Source organism: Sturnira hondurensis, unplaced genomic scaffold (assembly GCF_014824575.4).
Source record: "Sturnira hondurensis isolate 20B ecotype Veracruz unplaced genomic scaffold, ASM1482457v3 Scaffold0021354, whole genome shotgun sequence".
In the NCBI taxonomy this organism is placed as follows: domain Eukaryota; kingdom Metazoa; phylum Chordata; class Mammalia; order Chiroptera; family Phyllostomidae; genus Sturnira; species Sturnira hondurensis.
The window spans coordinates 19,251,519-19,273,873 of NW_028093985.1; the positions used below are offsets into that span (position 1 = coordinate 19,251,519).

Here is a 22,355-nt window from a genome sequence, read left to right on the forward strand (position 1 = left end):
GTTACTAACAACCACACCTAAAACAAAAGCAAACCAAGAGGACAGCTAGATCAGGAGTGGAACCATAGAAATGAAGAACACATGGAGGGTTAGAAATAGGGAGGTGGTAGGGGGAGAAGATGGGAGAAGGCATAGAAAATAGCATAGATGGTAGGTAGAAAATAGATAGGGGGGAGGGCGAGAATAGTGGGGGAAATATAGAATCTAAAGAACTTGAGACATGTGATTATAAACTAAGGGGGGAGAATGGTGGGGGAGGGAGTGTGTGGGTGGAGGGGAATGAAGGGGGGAATAGAACAACTGTAATGGTATAATCAATTAAATATATTTTTAAAAAAATGCATCCCCTACTTCTGCTCATCTCCTAGGATAACAGGAATATAAGAGAGTTAAGGTTAACATTTAATTTTAGAGTTGGACAAACATGAGTTTCAAATTCTGACCTAGATATCTCCAAACAGTGTGGCCATTCCTTTTTCTGCCTGGTAAATTCCCTTCATTGGGTCCCCCAAACCTCTAGATTCTTTAGTTAATCCCTCTGTTATCTTTGTCCCATCTTTTATTTTTCTTTCTTTCAGTTATGTATTTTTCATGCCTAATATCTCTACTGGTTTACTTTTTATCTTTCCTAGGGTTTTTGTATTTATTTTTCTAATATCTTCCCTTATCTCATTTCTCAATATGTTTATTAGCCTTTCTAACAATTTCCTATTGCATATATTTTTTACTTATCTTTTGTAGGACTGTTATCCACTAATTTGTTTCTTTGTTGGTCAGTTTTTATAAAGACCATGCTCCTCAAATGTCCTGTTATTTTGACCTGTGGGTTCATTTTCTCCTGAGGATTACAGCCCGACCTTGGTCTCCAATGGAGTGTTGTCAGCTCCATTGGGCTCAGCAGGTGGGATGTGGATGAGCCCCAGGGACAGTGAAACCATAATTCTACATTCTACAAAAGAACCTCTCATTGTACAAAATAATTTCTCCTATCCTTTAGCTTTTGCTCCTTAGGAAGAAATAATGTTGGGAGAGCAGTAGCTTTCCCACCTCTGCGGCCTGTGGAAGTAGAATGGTACAGAAGCAACTGCTTAAGGTCAGTTGTTCACCAGGTGGTTCGTTATTATTTTTTCAGCTTCTTACCAACACAGGTCCGTGCCTTGCATAATCTTAGTCTTTAGGACACAAACCTGGGTCTGGAATTTCGGGAGAGTAGTGCAGCTTGTCCCAAGGCAATAGGGGGAGAAACAAAAATAGATCTACAATAGTCCCTCCTCCCCATTTTATACTCCCACAACCACATCTGTCTCAGGCCAAAGTGGCCATCTGACTAAAGACGGTTTGCCCAGGAAACAGGCTCTGAGACAGAGACTGGGGAACAGAAGGCTTATCATAGACTTCTGGGATCAACACTTGTGGAAGGGAAGGAAAGGAAACCACAGGGAAGAAAGAAAAGTATTGAGGTGCAGTACCAAGAAGACATCAGCTGACTCCACAGGGAACTCTGAAGTGGAGATGATCCTCCAAGTTGTTCTGAGATAGAGCAAGTGGACCAGGCCTCTATTATGCCCACACACTGACCGTCCACTGAATGTGAGCTGCCCTAGGAAGCGAGCATGACCCTCTGCAAAGTGTCTTCATCACCAAGGCAGTTTCCAGAGAAGGCTAATAGCTGCGGTCTGTTCACTGGTATCGCTCCCAGGAGTTGGGGAAATAAGTCCTACCTTCCTGGAAGAGAAGGTGGGTGGCATGTGACAGCAGCCACTACAGCACCCCACACATTCACTGGCATAAAGTAGCCCCCACTGCCTGAGGGGGGTTTCACAGTTTTCTCACTTTTTCATTCTAAGCCCCCTGAGGTTTTAAAAGAGAGTGAAAATGGGAAACCACTAGTCATGTTAGCATTTTGGTCAGAACCAAAGTGAGCCCAGGAACTTGGACGCCTAAGGAGCTGTGTAACCCATTTCCCTCCTGACTGTGCTCTGCTTCACATAAGCTGTCGTGTTCTTCTGGAGCCGATTCCCTTTAGCTGGCTTGTTCACTCTAGACACCAACTCTCGGTCCCTGAGAGCTTCAGTTTCCTGGGACGCTGAAGCTGAGTGGGTCCTCTGAGGACCAACCAGAGCTGAGCAGAAGGGCGCTGCGGTTGGACGAGCCTCACCCATCGGCTCTGTGAAGGCACCAGCAACCCTGGCCACAGGGGAGAGCAGTCTTTTCCCTTGTTCCAAAGTCTGTCTTGTGAGCCCCACAGAACCCCCATCACTTCTCAGACCCCAGACCCCCACCTCAGAACAACTCCCAATTTGCTTCCCACCAACTTTACACTGATGCAGCGAGAGGAGGGGTGCAGGGCAAGGTGCAATTAGAGACAGAAGCCAGTTCCATGAGTGTGACAGAGTGGTGGTTTTTAAATGTCCACAGGGTCTTTGATATCTAATTTTTCAAGAGGTTGAGCCCAATTCTACCACCATCCCCACCCAAGAAAATCGGCTGAATTTAGTGACTTGCTTCTTAGGAACACACTAAAGCAAAACCACTGGTATGTGATTTCAGAGGCGAGGTCACAAAACTAAGCAAAGTAAATTAAAGAAAATGAGCACAGAAGTAGCTTGTCCTTCAAGAAATGTATCTGTTGTGGGAAGGAGTCATATGCTAATGCCAATAGGGGCTATCAGGGTTTTATGTTTCTTTGCCCTAATACTAAATAGTCCTAGCCTTTGTCTTTACCCTTATTTAATTCATTTACTCTTCACTGAACTATTATTTTTTTCAGTTATAAGAAAGGAGCCCTCTTCTCAATACTGAATTAACAGGTGTTAAGTTTATGTGGATACAACTTGGCTTATTAGAATAGTAAGCAAAACACAGAACAATTCTTGCTCAGGAAACATGAAAAATGCAGGATACAAGATAAAGGCATAAGTCAGTACTGCTTCTTAGATGAGATATGAACCAAGATTCTAACCATACGAGTATCAAAGTCCTACCAGACTGGGCACAGGTGAGAAAATACAGGGGTACAAGTGAGGATGCAAGTTCTGGTTCTGGCTCCTCCGAGCTCTCTCTTGTAACGGCACTGCTCTTGTTTCTTTTTCCTGCCAGGGATCATGCTTTCCTTCCTGTCATTCCAAACACCCAGAGAAGTCACCTAGAACACAGACTGAACACCCAGGAGCGCACCATAGCTTTCCTCCTTGAACAAGCCTTCCGCATCAAGGAGGACCTCTCGGCTTGTCTTCAGGGGACCCATGGCTTTCAAAAAGAGGAGTCACTTGCCAGGAAGTTACTGGAAAACCATATCCAGACCATCACCAGCATTGTCAAAAAACTCAGCCAAAACATTGAGGTAGTTCTTTATGTCCCATATGTTGGCGTCATTGCTTTAAAAAGATTGTCAACCACCAATGTCATTTTTCAACTATAGAAATGACTTGCTATTGTTTAAATTTACATGATGACAATTTAGTTGCCTCTGATGAAAATAGTTTAATATTCCAACTGCTTAGTTACACCAAAAAGTAGAAGAAATTCTATTCAAAAATTGTTTGTGGAATATCTATGCAACACCAAAAACAGTTGTTCAGCATTGTATCACATGTTTTGCTAAGGTATTTTATCTTGGTCTTAATCTCCAAGGTTACATTAATGCAATCATCTCAAATAGAGGTTTTTATAATGTAGTGTTGATGCTGGTTCATTGGCCCATTATAATCTGATCCCCAAACTCTCTCTGACCCCATCTCCCACTGCTCCCTCCTGCGCTCTGGTCACACTTCCTCCCAGCTCTCCCTGCAACCCTACCAGCCACTCAGGTTTCAGGGCATTTGCACTTGCTATTTATTCTGTCTAAATCATCTTCCCTTGGAAGTTCCTAAGAAATGGTCTTCATTCCCTTCAGGTCTCCAGGGCTTAAAAGTCAATTCCATTTCTAAAATCACTCAAAGTCATTTTCAGGCATAATAAAGTGTCATGAAAGTGATGTGAGACCAGGAGCTCAGTGCCTTTAAGATGTTGAGAAATTTAAGCAAGTATAGAACTATCACTAAAATAAGATCCCAGTTTAGCAGTCAAAACTTCTTGGTAATTGGAAAGAAAACAGCATTCTCAGAAATACCAAAATGCTTCTAGAACAATCTATATTTTGATCTGAATACTTGTTACATAATTGATTATATTCATTAAAATTATCCAGATATACATTTTGATTTCTACTTTTTTTTAGGGGGGGAAGTTGATGAGAGGGAGAAAGGGAGAGGAACATTGATGTGAGAGAGAAATATCAATCAGTTGTCTCTTGTATACACCCCACCTGGGGACCAAACCTACAACCCAGGCCTGTGCCCTGACCAGGAGGGAGTTGAACCAGTGACCTTTTGCTTTATAAGATGGCGTCCAACCAACTGAGCTGCACTAGTCAGGGCAATTTCTACATTTTAATACATATTCATTATACCCCAATTAAAAAAATCTTAGCATTAAGAGAAGAAATATTCCCAGATCTCTAGAAGTTTTGCCAAGAGTTCCTTTTCATATAATAATCATCTTAGGTTATCTTGAAAAAAGACAAACCCAACAAAACCTTTTCCAAAAAATGTAAAATCTCAAAATATTTACAATTCTGTTAAAGTTTTGGCATATATAGGAAAAATGATGAGGCTGGTCTGATTGCTTATTTTCAAAATCAAATTAATTTTTAAAAATTTTTTTTCAAAACAAGTTTACTCATAAGCTGGATTTAGAGTTTCTCACATTTCAAATTTTATTTTCTTATTTATTTTTTTATTTATCTTTAGAAGGGAAGGGTAGGAGAGAAGAAGAGAAATATCAATGTATGGTTGCTTTTGGTTCATCCCCTGCTGGGAACTGGCCTGCAACCCAGGCATGTGCTCTGACGGGGAATCAAACCACGATCTTCTGGTTCGCAGGCCCGTGCTCAATCCACTGAGCTACACCAGCCAGGGCTCAAAATCAAATTAATTTTTAAGCTGCCAGCTAATTATGTTTTAAGATTAATTGATTATGTTTTTAAATTAACAATTTTTAACTCACAAAAAGAGTTTTATGTTTAACAATGCTTTATAGTGTTTCCTTCAACTTATAAAAGTAATACTTGTTTGTTGTAATTATTTTGAAGGTCTAGGGAAAAAATTTAAAACCTGGAACAAAAATTTCTCATAATTCCACCACCAAAGGGTAATAATCTCTACATTCAAATGTATCTCCCTCTAATCCTTCCAAACATTACACAGAGAATGCTGACGCTACATTTGTAAGCACAATCTTTAATATAAAATTATGTCATAAACTCTTTCATGTTTCATTAAAAGCTCTTTGGATGCTGCATATACCATGATATGCTTAATTATTCTAATACTGAAGTATCTTCATGCATGGATGTATCAGCATTTGGATTATTTCCATATTATACATTCTCAGAAGTAGAATTATGAGGGGATGAACCCTGAAAACTTTTGATTCATTTTTCCAAATTGTTTTCCAGAGAGTTTATAGTTACTTGTACTTCCATTAGCATTCTATAAAAGTACTTTCTCCACTGTGCTGATGCCAGCATTGAGATGGATTGTTTAAATCTTTGCTAATTCAATGAGATAGAAATGAGGTATCTTTTCACTTCTTAAAAGTGACTATAAAAATCCACATTTTCTTTGTTAATAATCTGTTAATGTCTTAGTCAATGTGTTTGGGGAGGGGTGGTGCTTTTTAGTTCTTACTGATTTTATGTGTTTTTTTAATTGATTAAGAAAATTAAACTGGTATATTGATAAATGTTTAACATTCAGCAATCAATTTTTATGGGTGATAAGAGTCTGATTTGCAGCACTTGCTTATTTCCATGGTGTAAATGCTCTCAACGTGGTTCATTTCAAACACCAATCGTACGTCACTGACGAAGCTGGAAAGAGGTACATACAACGGGTTCTCCCAAACAGGTGCATGCTGACCACAGCCCAGCACAGAAACCTTTGGCAACAACACTCATCACAAATGTTTTTTCAGTTTGTTGTTTTTATCTTAATTATATTTACAATGTTTTTACAAGCTTTTTTGTTAACCTAAACAGCCCATTATTTTGCTTTGTGGCTTTTCTCAATTTCAAGAATAGAAATTTCTTTATTCAAAGATGAAATGGTCTTCTCTATTATCTGTTAATTTTGTAGTTTAACATTTTACTTATTTATAATCTATTTTTTTCTAAAATCTACATTGATGTGTGACCTGAGATAAAGATCTAAATGGACTGTTTTCTCAATCAGTTATGAGAGAGCCCAATGTCATTTATGACACTCCTCCCCATCGGTTTGTGAGGCTCCTGTACAGCATATTTCTGCCTTAGATTTACCAAAGTCTTAATTACATTGATCTATTTGGTAATACACATTTATTTAGCTACACTGATTTACTGATCCTTATTTTATTTTATTTTTTGGTATTTAGTAGGGCATGTCCCTCTTCATCACTGTTCTTTACCAAAACAAAGCATATTAGCACCTGCTGTTGTGATCCGAGTACTTGAGTCCCCCACAGATTCTTATGTTGAAATCCCAACGCCCAGTGTGATGGTATTAGGAGGTGAGGCCTTTGGGAGGTACTTAGGGGGTGAAATCTCTGTGAATAGCGTTGGGGATTAGGACCCTCCTAAGGGGGATTGCACAGCGCTCCCTAGCAGTTACCACCATATGAAGACCCAGTAAGAAGCTGGCAGTCTGCAGCCCAGAACAGGGCTCTCACCGGGACCGGATCATGTAGGCACCCTGTCATGGACTGCCAGCCTCCAGAACCGGGAGAAATACATTTCTGATTGCATAAACTCCCCAGTCTGTGCTGTTTCGTTAGGGCGACCCAGACTAAGGCATCTACACACATGCAGAAACAAGCTAATGAAAACAAACAAAAAAATCTAGCTGGTGTCTTTGACACTTTTATGTCTTCGTTTAAGCTTAATTTGCTCTTAAAATGTCTTGATCTGCCAGCTTATAAATGGGCATGATTCTGTACATGGTCTTTGAAGTTTCTATAGATTATTAGCTACAAAAATTCTTTTCCTTGGAAAATTTATAAACATAAGTTTAAACATAGTTCAGGCCTTCGTTGTATATAGCAACTAAATTTGAATGCTTTTTCACATCACAAATGTGTTTTCCAGAGTCCCATACTCTCACTGTTTTCTGATTAAATATATAAAAATTATTTTTATGTGTCTTCACATTATGTTGGAACTTTTTTGAATGTCAAGTAAGATATAATTTTTATGGGCAAAAATTATTTTAATTAGTAAATTAATATTTATATTATGAGTGCAAAAAAATTTTTAAACTACTGCTCTTGACCACCAAGTCTGGCTGTATAGGTCAATCAACTCTATTTCAGTACACCAAGACATAGTGAGGACATGACTGAGGAAAGCTTTTGAATAACATGTCAATATTTAAACACTGAGAAATTTAACATAAAATCTGGGTTTCTGGCTCCTATTCAAACCCAGTGAAACCACTGGGCCCACCGGACAACAGTCAGCTCGAGTCCAGCCATCGCTGCCGCCCTGGTGCACCGCAGGAGCGCTTCCCTCTGACATCACACTCCACCACTCTACCAGGCAAATGATCAGCCTAACTTACAAATGCATTTGGTTTTTTAACCTCTGCTTTAAATGATACTTTCTTATCATATGTGAAGAGAAATTAATAGGAATCCTATCACAAAATTACAGATTTTAGAAGACCAAATAAGAGTTCGAGACCAGGCGGCCACAGGAACTAACTTTGCAGTACAGGAGCTAAACACCAAACACCTCCATGGAGTTGGAGACCTTCGAGGAAGAGTAGCCAGGTGAGATGCAGCCTATCAACTAATGCCTAGCAGCCAGTCCTTGGCCACTGAATTCTCACTCCCAAGTAAGTTCTGTATTGTTCCAAACAAGATACTGTCTTTACATTAAGCTAAACTGATGACAGGGTAGTTGTAAAAGTGTGTCATGGAATTTGAAAACCTCAGGCTACCTGAGGGACCCAAGGTTCCTACAAAAGCCCCTTCCTACAGAATGTCCAGTTCAACCCACATGTGGCACAAGTCCCACCTTTGCAGCCCTCGGTCATCCACACACCAACATCCATGCAGAGAAACGCCCTCAAAACCACATAGATATCCCCCAGAGGTACCAAATTCTGATTAAACATTTAAACTATACAAGAATTACATGTAAAAATTTAATGAGACGGATCTACTGACATTGGATAAAATTTTGAATAACAACTTATGCATGAGATTTCTAATCAAAAGAACTGATGGTATACAGTTCAGTGAACGTCTGTTGGTATGACGATAGCGGGACCACTCTGGAAGAAACGTCAAAGAAACTGGTGAACGGCTGACCTTGAATACCACCCATCTCTCCAACTCCTGCCAGCACCTCTTTCCTCAGTCCTGGGTTACCCCTACCTCTGTCTTGTTAATCACTCTGAAGTGTTAATGACCATATAAGAATTAGGTGATTAATACCCAGGACAAACTTTTCCACCCAATTCAACAAAAATATATTGGGTTGGCCAAAAAATCCATTATTTTTTTCTGTACAATGCCTCTAGTAATGCTTAGTTGTCTTTAACTTCATTCGGAACAATTTTGTTAGATCGTATTGGGACAGATGTCATATCAGCATGTATTTTTAAAAAACATCAAAATTGGTGAATTTTTGTGTAGCCATTTTTATATTGAAGATAGAAGAAAATATGCAACATTTTTGGCATATTATGCTTTATTATTCCAAGAAAGGTAAAAACACAACTGAAACACAAAGAAAGATTTGTGCAGAGTATAGAGAAGGCGCATTGACTGATCAAACATGTCAAAAGTGGTTTGCAGAGTCTCTTGGTACTACTGACATTTTGGCCAAATAATTTTTTGCTGTGGGGCTGTCTTATGCATTGGAAGATGTGTAACAGCACCCTGGATCTCTACCCACCCACTAGAAGCCAACAGCGTGAGATAGCCAACATACTCAAAATGTCCAAAGCAGTAAAGTAATTGGTAAAAATGAAAAATGTGTCTTTTATTTTACAGAAAAAAACATACAGACTTTTTGGCCAACCCAATAATAAACACTTATGAGCCTGGCAGCGTGCTAGGATTCGGGGTCTCAGTAATACAGGTCCCCTTCCTATATCTGTTTATAGTCTACCCGAAAAAACAAAGCCACAAATATAAGCCATGAGGTGAGCACTATAATAAAAGGCTGTGCACTATGAGAATATCCCAATCAGACTGGAGCTTCAAGAAGGCTTCCTGGAGGAGGTGACACTGAGATGAGTCTTGAACGATTTACATAGCCGTTAGCTAGACAGGAAAGGATGGGACAGGTATTTCACATAGAAGGAATAACATGTTCATAAGAACTCAGGATGAATTATTGTGACATGTTCAATGACCTACCTTTGAGACGAGTATTTTTGTTCTGATAATTTGGATTTTGCATTTAGGAAGAGATAGGAGATTAGGAGATAAAGCTAGAGAAGTGGTCCAGAGTTGGGTGATGAGGGATCTCATGGGTCAAGGTAAAGACTTTGAACTTTATGTAGAAGGTTATAAATAGCCATGGGAAGATTTAAAGTAAATGGATGGCATACCATATTTAGTGACATTCTAGTACTAAATGGATTGGTGGGGTACAGGAAGAAGGCATGAAGATGAAAGGAAGCCCATTGCAGCAAAAAGGGTAAGAAATGCCAAGGGCCTGCAGTAAGCACTGGCCACGAGATTTCAGAGAAGATAATATGCAACACAGACATTAGGGAAACAGAATCTGCAGGATTATTACCTGTATGTGTACACACTCGTGTGCACATATATACATATATAATCAATTATATTATGTGTAAATATGTTTTATGTGTCTAGAATATATTAAATTCCTACCTAATTATCTATAATATTTGATATATATAAAGAACTGTATATTTGTATAAGTGATGAAGCAAGACAGTAAAATAAACACTAACACCCTACTTAGATGTGCCATGACTTTGCAAAGAAGATAAAGAGAAAACATCTGTTTTGAACGAAACTTGCAATTTGATTCAATTTGCTGGTGTTCTGGTGACACTCCAACCATTTATTTCCTTCCACAGACTACATACCTCCAACCTATTATTCTATTCTTGTAAATCCTGTCTTATATACACAGCAAAATAATGAACAGATTTAAATAAAACCAAGAGATGGATGAAATAATATCACGGAAAAGATGTGCAACTCTCTTTGATCTGCTCCAGTTCTTTTGTCTTTGTTTTTCCTTTTTTTAAGTAAAAATTGCATATATTTAAGGTGTACAACCCGATGATTTGATATACATCATGAAATGAATACTACACTCAAACTAATTACCATACCTTCTCCTTATGTACTTATCTTTTCCCTGTGTGAATAGAGCCCCTGAGATTTATACTCTGTCAGCACATTTCCATTCTTCAGTACAGTACTACATACAGTCATCATGCTGCACATCAGACCCCTAGACTTTCTGCTCCTACAGAACTGCAACCCTGCGACCTTGACCAACACCTTCCCATGTTTCCTACCTCTTCCCTCCCAATGACCACTGCTCTATCCCTGCTTCTAAGTGTTTGACTTCTTTAGATTCCATATATAAATAAGATCATGCAGTTTTTGTCCTTCTGTGTCTGGCATATTTTACTTATGATAATGCCCCAGGTTAACACATGTTGTCTCAAATGGTAATATCTTCTTTTTTTTAAGAAAGTGGTTTTCTCTATCTTTTTAAGATTTTCATTTACTTATCTTTAGAGAGGCAGGGAAGAAGAGAGGGAGAGAAATATCAATATATGGTTGCCTCTTGTGCGTCCCCTGCCGGGAACTGGCCTGCAACCCAGGCATGTGCTCTGACTGGGAATTGAACCACGATCCTGTGGTTCGCAGGCCTGCACTGAATCCACTGAGCTACACCAGCCAGGACATATCTTCTTCTTTTTTGAGGCTGAAAATATTCCATTGTGTGTGTGTGTATCTATATCCCAATTTCTTTATGCATTCATCCATCAATAGACACTTATGTTGTTTCCATGACGTGGCTATTGTGAATAATGCTACAATGGGTACGGAAGTGCAGATATTTCTTCCAGGTACTGACTTCATTTCCTCTGGGGAGGTATTCAGAAGAGGGATTTCTGGATGTTATCTATTTTTAGTCTTTTGAAGAACCTCCATACTGTTTTCTATAATGGCTGCACCAATTTACATTCCTGCAGTATATGACGGTTCCCTTTCCTCTACATACTCTCCAACACTTATATTTTTTTGATAATAGCCATCCTAACAGGTATGAGGTGATATCTCATTATGGTTTTGATTTTCATTTCCCTGCTGATTAGCGATGTTGAATATCATTCCATGTACCTGTTGGCCATGGACAGATGCCCATTCAGGGCCATTTTTGAATCCTGTGGCCATTTGAAACCGCCTCTTTGTTTTCCGTGGTCCAACAGAACTCACAGGTGAACCTGTCATCTCTCACAGATTGGAGAATTGGGGGCCAGCCTTCCCAGCAGAAGCTGAGAAAATTTGAGTGTTTGATGTGGGTTCAAACCTTGCACTCCTCAGGAAGAAGTTGGGACTTGGGGTTTCCCTCCCAGTTGCCAAGCACTGTGCCAGGGATGGATTGTATGGCATTATACCCACTTTGATACGGGTATTTTCTTTGCCTCATGTATAAGAGTTACCATGTTTTTCTCCAGAGGGCGTTGATCCACATGTAGCTGTTTATTTTGTGTGTCTGAGGAAAAGTGAAACTCCAGTGCCTCCTATTCTTTCACCTTCCTCTCCAATTGCTTACGTACCTTCCCCTTCAATCGTAAGCAGTGGTATGAAGACAAGGTCTTATTTTTCCTTGAAATGTCTTCCTTTTATGAAAATTTCTTCAGTCTATTTGGTAACTTGCACCATAATCTGTCTGTGAGCCATAAGATTTAAATTCATCTTTCCTATTTTCTGTATTTCTTCCAAGCAATTGACTGATAGGCTAAAGCAGATTAATTACTATTTCTTTCCACATATATTGACCTTCATTTCAATGATCATTTTGGCATAAGTAAAATTAAGTTATTTTAACAAAATTCTTCATAAATCAAACTCAATATTTGATAACTATAATGTGCTCTGAATTTCACACCACATTTTCCACCCCCAAATAGTGGCAGTTTAAAAGCAAGTACTTCCAATGAGCTGAGGAGCTCTGAGTCGTCTGGCCTGCTTCTGACCCCCTCTCTGTTCGGCAGATTAGTCTCACTGCGAAAGGAGAAGGCGAGCATGTACAGAGTACCTGGAGGGCTGCCCCTGACTCACACTCTGTGGCAGCAGCCACAGGAGGCCAACCCTCTAGCCACCTTTGGCTATTTGGGACCCCAAGACAGACCTGCATATGAAAAACTGGCAAATTGTGTTGATGTGTGATTAAAAGCAAAAGTTGCCCCCTTTGAAGAAACAATAATGATATTGTGAATATTATCAATTTTTAAAAGGTAAAGAACGAGGACTTTTGGTTAAAGATAATAAAGATACTTTTACTCCCCTCTTCTCACTTGAGATGTCTCAATGCCAGTTACAAGTAAAAGGAAGACAAACATAATATATATTTAATATAATATGGATGTGCCACAACCGATGACCCCATGCAGAGCACACTTACCAAATGCTGTGATATTAAACATAATGATTTCCTTCAAAGCAAGAGTCCTAATCCTGAAAAGTATAGGCCAAATAATCTGAATAGAGCACTGCTACCTTGGGGCTTGATTCAATCACAGGAGAGATAAGAGACCCTTTAGAGATTCGAGTCAGCAACACAGAAAGCTGGGGAGGGAGCTGAAGACGCAAGCGTGTTATTCATCATCCAAGACACCCCCCACCTTGTCAATTCACACGTGAGAGAAACTGGCTGAAGTGCAACAGGGTGAGGAAAGAGAGGAGGTGATAGTGTCACAACAGAGAGTGACTTGCTGTGAGATACACAATCTGGTTTTTGAGGGGAAAATGGCAAGGTGTGCTCCACCACCACCCACCTAAGAAAATTATAAATTTTGACTGAGACACACCTGATTAGGCTCTACCAGGCACATACTCACTAATCTGCAGATAGCCAGAATCATTCAAAAAAGTAAGCGTGGTAGTTAGGAAGAATCTAGCCCGTGTGTAAAAATCACCACCACCCTCATCTATGGATGGATGGATAGATGATATATGATAGATAGATATATAGGTAGATAGATATAGACTGATAAAAATGCAAGGCTGATGAATATACCTTATGAGAAGAATTACCCAGAAAAACAAAAGAGGAGTTCAAATCAAAGGTTCTCCTGGTTCAAAGAAATTAAGAGCAAGAGAAACATAAAAAATTATGCAGTTATATCTGCATAACTGCAGATAGAACAGTTACATGTAATTTTGTTTCTCCCAAAAGCCCCACCAAATTTATAGTTAGATTTTCTCTTTAAAACACCAACCCACAAAGACCAGAGATATCAGCACAGAAATCTTGGAACCTAGAAGACAGACGGACATGTGGAAATTGACTTCCTGACATAGTAAAACCAATTTTAAAACTGTGAGATAAGTTGAAAATGACTGCACTTAATACCACAATATTCTCACCAGGCTTATGAGTCGACTACACCAGGAACCTCTGAAACTATGTGTGAGGGTGGGCACTTGCCTCTAGGGAGAAGAACTGAGAGGCAGAGCCAGGATCCACTATTATTATTAGCCTTTCAGTTATTGTTGACTTTTAAATTATAGGCATATTTTACTTTGGTAGAAGTATGAGGTAAGCCCTGGCTAGTGTGGCTCAGTGGTTTGAGCAGGGGCCTGGGAACCAAAGGGTTGATTCCCAGTCAGGTCACATGCCTGGGTTGCAGGCCAGGTCCCCAGTAGGGAACACATGAGAGGCAACCACACACTGATGTTGCTCTCCCTCTTTCTCCCTCCTTTCGCTTCTCTATAAAAATAAATAAACAAAATCTTTAAAAAATATATGAGATGAAAGGCTTTCACCCAAAAAGAGAGTATCAGACAACAAAAGGAAATAGGTAAATGAATTGCTCAGGGATAAGGTATAAGAAAAAAATTAAAATATTACATAGATTAAACCTATGAATACTCTAGAAGCTTCCCAAATAGAATAAATACAACTAAAGGTAATAGAGCTATTTTTTAAAATTATGAGGACACCATACAAAATAAAATGAAAATACTTTTCAATATAAAAATGCTTATAGAGAAATAATGTATATGACACACAAGTAAAACTCATTCAACATAGACCTAATAGTAGGAGCTCTAAAAGTAGCAGAAAAAATTCTTCAAGAGGAAAATACTCAAGATTATAAGAGAAGAGATTTGAATTTATAGCTCAAAACAACACTACCACTGACAAAAAACTGCAACCCGAGAAAAATTAAATAAAAACAATGAAACTGAGATATTCTCATTGAAGTTACTGACCACCAAGAAAAAAATAAAAAATCATTAAGCATTTGCATAGACAAAACGGATCACATAAAACAAGGAAAAAATATAGTCACATCAGATTTCTCTACCTTCGCCAGTGCCAGAAAAGGAGGGAGCTCCACCTGTCACGTTCTGAACAAAAGAAAAAGTGACCCAGTGCTGTTATCTTAACCGAGTTACCTTTCAAGTATCAGAGGGCTGACAGCCATTCATGTTCAAGCACTCAAGAGCTTTAAGGTTCCAAGATTCTCAAGGCCTTCGTTTGCAGTCTGGGTGGCAAAACCTGCCCAACCAAGGAATACATCGGAATAAGGTTATCAGGAAGAAAATCGTGGTTTAAAAGAACTGTCAGTGAACACGAATCAGACTGGAGAATGAAGACTAAGTAACCGTGGGAACTCTACTTACGGAACACAGTGTAAATGTCATATAACATGACATTTTCAAAATAGCAGCATATGAACAAAAGCTTTTTGCAAAAACAAGCATATAAACTTATTTTCTCAGTTTTTAGCATATGGTCAATAAATAATGTCTAAAGTTGAAATGGTAGGTGTAAAAAGTCTAATTCCAATCTGTGATAGCTTTTTATCACATTTTTTAGAAGCAAATATATCTATTGTTTAGAAACAAATATATGTAGTAAAGAAATATATTTATATATATGTAATATATATAAAATCTTAAGTTCGGCAATTTTTTTCATTTTTCACTACAGGTACCTTTCCTAGCTTAAATGAAATTAAAATTCAATATTACATTTTAAACTAAAATTGACATGTATAACAATACAAATATTCTAAAATTATTTTATAATATTTCTAACTTCTGTGTCTGTGTATATATATACATATATGTACACATATACGCATGTATGTGTGTGTGTATGTCTGTGTGTATATATAAATGGAATAATAATCAAATATTAACGATTATTTCTGAAAAATGGGACTTGGGATGCATGGCAGACTCCGGCCAGCAGAGTCCGCCTGTTGTGACTGAAGACGGGAACGAATGCACAGGCAACAACAATCCTGTGGACAAAGGGAGACGGTACAGCCACTCTGTCAAGGAGAGAGTGCCTTTACCCTTGCCTAGACAGGCTTTTATTGTTTTCCTTGGGTCTTATATCAGAGAAAGATTTCTTATCTATTATATAGAATATTATTGTCTACATTTTAGTTATGATCAAGGAAATGAAAATAACATATGGAATGGCAACAAGCTGATTAGCTCCGTCCTTGGGAAAATTCACACAGGCTTTGGAAATTACCTTGAAGACAGACAATACACATTTATTGTTTTAGACCAGGGTGATGGAGTATGGAGCAAGAGCAAGCCATAACAGTCTATGCATTTTCTAGGCCTGATTCCCACAGAAAAATTCGGTTTGAAGGTCTGGCTCCTGATGACCACTTCGCTTCTGTAGGTTTTCCATACAGAGCTGAGTCACATTTGCCAGACTAAAACAAACGGTCCCCTCCAGGGATGAACTTAACTCTCCTCTGTGCTTTTTTTAATTTTGTATTATACAAAATTTTTATAATGAACATGTGTTAATTTAAAAGAAACAATAAAATCACTACACAGAAGGAGAGAAGGAGTAGCTTCTTTTTGAAATCTAGGGTGCAGGCTTTGAGAAACCGTGAATCCCTGACTCCAGCATGCAGGATGAGGAGGCTGGGTTGGTGAGGAGGTGAAAATGAGTAGGCCAGCAACTCCCAAGTTGAATAAATAAATAATAAGTGCTGACTTTGCATAGGCGCTTTCTCTGTGCCAGGTGCTGACTAAATGCTTTGCATTCATTGCCTCCTTTCATCCTCAAATAACCCTGTGAAGCAACATTATTCAGGCGGCTAGTGAGGTTGGAAGGTTGAGCTCACAGCGCTTTGGGAGACACTACTCACATCACTGCCCGTGTCTGACAACTGCCACAGTTACCCGGTGGACAAATAAGTTGCACATTTCTATGCAGTCACTTTGGCATCATTATCCTCTCATAGAGGCTGCTAAAACTTGTCCTGGATCACAAACCTAGGGAGCAGCAGAAGCCAATTTCAAAGCCTGGTCTATCTGACACCAGAGACCAAATGCCTAACCACCAGAGCACAATGCACAGACCGGCTGTCCCAGAGGGTAGGGCTCAAGGTGGGTGCTGGGGGAAGGTGTCAGGAAGTGGCAGCAGCAACCGCTGCTGTGTGGTCCTTGGGGATCTTAATGTAGACCCATGTTAGAATATTCTAACTAAAACACAATAGAGGTTTTCTGACAGTAATGTTTTATACATACAAATGTGTGAAATGGTTTTTGTCCATGAATAGGGTGCATAGCATCCAGGTACAATTTTGGATTAGATTATTTCCTTTTTTTTTCCCAGCAGCCCCCTCAACCCCTCACCACAGTCCCCTGGTATCGCCTCAAGGGCCTGCTCAGACAAAATTACCATCTTACCTTTGACTCAACATTGGCACCAAAAATATTTTAAAAATAGAATTTATTTCTGGATTCTAAAACATGTTAACAGTCATAAAACAAACTATTTATAGCACTTAGCATGATAACATGAATACACGGTTCCTGATACATGTTATGTGATGACAGTGAAAACAGTTACTTCATCAAATGGCAAACTTCGAAGCGATCTCCGGTAACTTGTACACAAAATGCAGCCCAGACTGATGGTCAGTACAGTACACAGCCTGGTCTGTCCCAGAAGAGGCCATGAATGGTGGCAGTGGGGTGGGTTCCCAGACATCCTGGGAAGATAGTTAATCTTCAGCTCTAAGCCTGTTTCACTAGAGTTCCTTCCTTAAAATAACCAAATGCAACTTTATGGGCCAAAGCTTCATTCACATGTTAGTGTGAATTATTGCCCTAATACCGGCAATATTTGATGGAGACCACTCAAGAAGCAGAAGCCTTGGCTGGGGTTAAAAGAAGGGAAATTTTGTTTTGAGAATGGGTTGGAAGATCTAGGCGGGCCTGGGCACTTTACTAGCCAAAGGAGAATGGAGAATCTGGGAGCCAAGGGAAGAAGTTAATGGGAAGAAAGGGGATCCAGAATATGATATAGACAAGGAAAAATTTTCGATCTTACCTAACAGTAGGCAGCAGGGAATATTCTCAAATATCAAAAACAAGTTAGAACTCCTATGACTGAGTTAGTGTATTAGGCTGAAAATCTAAAATTTCCTCCCAGTTTCCCCCAATGTTCTCACCTAGTCCAACTCAGTTCTCTGGTTTGGGCCTGAGTATTGTTATCCAACCTGGTGTTTCTCCCAGCAAGAGGAGGAAAACGAAGGAGAGTCCTGTATATGCTCTTACAACTACCAACTCATTATTCAAAGAACTCCAGAACTGTTGCCATCAGATGAATGCACAGAGCCTACCATAGTATTTAAAATGTTTTGAGCCCGCTGATCTCACAACCAATTTCCGTCTTGCCACTAGATGTGATTCCAGCATCGTGAAGCTTTCTGGAGACCTTCATTTCATCAGGCACGAGTACCGACAAATTGAAAAAACAATTCAAGAGCTCGTGTCTTCCCTGCAAGCTATTTCTAGGAACTTGGATTTGAAGGTAACTGAAAATTGATGGAACTCATATTATGTTTTACTGCCTGAAGATCATTATAGCTTATCAATATGCCCAGTCAAGTGGTAATTAACTATTCAAGAGAACTCTTTTCTTCCAAAGGACTCAAATAGGACAGCGCATGCATAAGTGCCATGGATACTGTCAGTTCAATCAACAAATATTTAATGAGTGCCTCCTATGTTCCAATGCACCCACCCAATCGAGTATGCCACTTGATTTCACTATTGCCATTGCTTCCTTCCTCTCTGGGTTCCCCTCAAACACTATAGAACCATCAATTATTAGCAAAAGGATTTCTCAAGGGTAGCTATTATTGCTAAAGTTCCAACATAATGTGAATTGATCGTGTTACATCCCTGCAATGGGTTATGTCTCTTACAAAATACTGCACAAGGCCGTTGTCCTGGATGTTGAAGGCCATGACGACACTGGCCCCTGCTTACGTCTTAGCTCACCCTCTATACCCAGCGATACTGACCTACCTGCGGGAAGGGCCCCACTCGCTCCAGTATCGCAGGGACTCCACCTTCCTGCTCTTCCCTGACTGAACTGTCTCTCCCCTTTCTCAACCAGTTGGTGTTCTGACTAAAAGGGCCAATGCCAAGTTCTCTGTGCCCCACTTTGTCACGCCTTATGTGAACTTAGCACATCTCTTCAGAAGTCATTTGAGGAGAATAAAGTGGAAATTCTTTGGGAATTGGGGAAAGTGAAAGTTGGGCGTTTGAGGATTTGTTTCGGGAAGCCAGTTTAACAAGAGAAGAAGGTTCGCAGGGGGCAGCATGATGGCTATGTCACAGGTTACTGCAGCCCCACGAGGCTCTGCTGGCCCACCCCACAGTGCGCCCACCTTAGTCCTAATAGTTTCGTGTTGATTATCTTAGTTTTTCAAGGTGCTCAATTGTGTTAACAACAAATTATGACAGTTTTATCTCTGGTTTTCTGATTTAATAACCTCATTACTTTTTTTAAGGCCTTGACCATAACTCCCAAGACATTGTTAAATAAAAATCATAGAAGGCAACTCTATCCATTTCCGGATTATACTGGAAATGCTTTGTTGTCTGTTGTTAATTTGGCATATTTTTAACCATGTTAAGAAAGTATCCATCGATTCCTACTTAGTTTTCATTAGGACTGAACATTTAATTTTATCAAATGTCTTTTAGACATCAATCAATTCCTACTTAGTTTTTATTAAGACTGAACATTTAATTTTATCAAATGTCTTTTAGACATCAATTTCTACTTCGTTTTTATTAAGACTGAACATTTAATTTTATCAAATGTTTTGTAGACATCAGTGAATGTTTAAGTCACCATATTGGGTGTTTTTTGTTTCAGTTTGTTTACTTCTTTGGCCTTCTCATGTGCTATACTAACATATTTCCCAATACTGAAAAACATTCTTGCATTTCTGTAATAAAATCTATTTAGTCATTGGTAGACTATTTAATTCTGTATCTAAGTTCAAAAGTGAAGTGACATTGGACTGTTGTTTCTCTCTGTGCCTAGTTTTTTAAAAACAGGTGATGCTTACATATGGTCCAAAAATCAGATCATATACCCTGAGGATTTTTACTCCTACCCCGTTACCAGTCAACACATTCTTTCATAGGTCATCATTTCAGCCAGTGTGTGTGGATCCTCTAAGTATCCTTCATGCGGATACAAGCCAATGCAAATAGATATTATTTCCCCCTTTATTACTCAAGAGATAGTGTATTATATATGTATATTACAATGCATCTCTCTCTTCTTTTTATCTGAACAAATATGTCCTGGAGAGCCACCATATCATGACAAGGAGATCTTCTTCATTCTTTTTATAAACAACTGCACACTCTTCCTCTGTATATAACAGTTCATTTAACACAGTTTCTCATGATGGACATTTGCTTCTTTTCAGTGTTTTGGCCTTTCAAACAGTGCTGCAATGTATAACCTTGCACTTACGGCAGTTTTGTGTATAAGCAGGATAAATATCCGAAGTGGGATTGCTGGGTCCAAGGTGCCTGTGTCTGTTATTTTGAAAGATCTTGTCCTCTGTAGGACTTTTACATATCGCACACCCACCAGCAGTAAGTGAGATGTCCTATATCCTCATTGCCTCACCAGTAAGTGTTGTAGACTGTTCAGTTTTGCTATTCTTACAGCAAAAAGACAACATCTCTATGTTTTAATTAGCCTTTCTTATTATGAGTGGGGTTGAGCATCTTTGCATATATTTAAGAACTATTTAGTTTGTTTTTTTTTCATCCTTTGCAGTGAGCAGTCTGTTCATGTCTTTTATCCATTCCCCTATGGGCCTATTTTTCTTTTCCTTCTCAATTTCCAGGAGCCCTTCATGATATGAGCCGAAAATACATTTTCCCAGTTTGTCATTTGTCTTTGACATGCATATGTTCCCTATTTGTAGCTGAATTTATCAGTCTCTTTTATTGTGGCTTCTGGAATTTTAACTCACAGTTAGAAAGAGCTTTTGCACACAAAGATGTGAAAGAAGTGCTCACATTTTCTTCTGGCATTTTCAGTGCACAATTAGTTATATTTCAATACTTGGTCCATTCGCAGTTTCTCCTGGTATAGGATGTATCTTACTTACTATTTCATTGAAACCTTATAATATTTTTGATATCTGGTAGGGCTAGTCCCTCCCATCACTTTCTTTTTTCCTGGTGCTAATTGTTTCCATATATGATTTTGAAATCCACCTAGTTCCAGCAAAAAATCAACAAATAAACTCTGCTCTTAATTTTTACTGAAATCATATTTAATTTATAATTTTAGCCTTGACATAGTCATAATGGTAAATGTTCTACCTACAAGCAGAGTATTTCCCACTTATCCAAGGTTTGCTTCTATGTTCTTTAAGAGGGGTTTCAGATTTTCCTTGTATAGTTTGGCATCATTTTTTCTTAAATGTATTTCAAGATTTTGTTTATTTCTTTAGTTTATTATAATGGGTATTTTATGTATCTTCTGACTGGCTGTTGAATATTATGAAGGCTATATTAATTTATACTCCACTAAGTAAATTCTTTTCTTGACAATAGTAATTTTTCAGTTGTTTGTTTTGTGTTTTGTAGGCACACAATCATTTCACTTTTAAGTCATTTTACCTCATCTTTTTCTGTTTTCATACAAATTATTTTTCCTGCTTTCCTAACCACTTTTATTAGAAGCTCCAGAGTAATTTTCATAGTAGAACAGGGATGGTGGGCATGCTGCTTTGTTCCTGATTTTAACAGAAATGTACCTACCGGCCCTGGGTGCTGTGGCTCAGAGGGTTGGGAGCCGGGCTGCGAACCAAATGGTCCATGGTTCGGTTCCCTGTTGGGGCCATGCCAGGGTTGTGGGCTGGGTCTCCAATAGGGGCTGTGTAAGAGGCAACCACACATTGGTGTTTCTTTCCCTCTCTCTCTAAAAATAAATAAATAAAATCTTTAAAAAATTTACTTCATCAAAAAAAAAAAAAAGAAAGAAATGCCCCCACTAGTTTCCCTTATGATGTGGAAGTTTCCTAAATAAACATGTTTAACCCACAAATTTTCCTATTTTATTGAGGTTTTTAAAAATATCAAAACTTGTTTGAATTTTGTCAAATGACTTTTCAGCATTTGTGAAGATAGTCATACTACTTTTCTCCTCAATTTTACTAGAATAATTATTTACATTTATATATTTTCTATTATTAAACCATCCTTGCTTTTTACAAAATAAACTGCACTTGATTATATTTTTTATTCTACTGTTTATTAGCAAACAGTAGGACAGATACTGTTTGCTAATTTTTTACTTAAAAAATGTTGATCAATACATATAAATGAAATTAGTCTCTAGGGTTTTTGTTCAACATTTTCAGATTTTTGGAATTAATGTTGCACTGACTTAAAAATAATTTTGAAGTTTGTCTTCTTTTTGTATGCTCTGAAACTATTTAAAAAGCATTATAATTTTTCTATCTTTAAGGATTTGGTAGCTTTGTCCCTGAAACACCTGGACCTGATGCTCTGGTAGAAAAAAAAGGGCATTCTTTGATATCTTTGTTCAATTTTTTTTTTCTAAAATTAGACTCATTGTATCTCTTAAGGGTCAGCTTTAGTAAGTAAATTATTTTTTCTTGAAAAAGAAAATATTTAACTCACCTAGATTTTGAAATGTATTGGCATGAAGTTATACAAAGTAATTTTAGGATTGTTTTAATCCCCTCTGCTTTTATCTTTTC

The 22,355-nt window shown here is 38.5% G+C and overlaps 1 protein-coding gene across 1 annotated transcript in view; it reads left to right on the top strand.

The window, feature by feature from the left end:
* Nucleotides 1-22,355, top strand: part of FAM81B (family with sequence similarity 81 member B) — a 63,715-nt gene that overhangs the window by 26,505 nt on the left and 14,855 nt on the right. Inside the window, exons 6-8 of the mRNA XM_037032407.1 lie at nucleotides 3,100-3,343; nucleotides 7,727-7,845; nucleotides 17,983-18,112. Of these exons, the coding sequence (XP_036888302.1) occupies nucleotides 3,100-3,343; nucleotides 7,727-7,845; nucleotides 17,983-18,112 (493 nt within the window). The remainder of the gene's footprint in view (nucleotides 1-3,099; nucleotides 3,344-7,726; nucleotides 7,846-17,982; nucleotides 18,113-22,355) is intronic.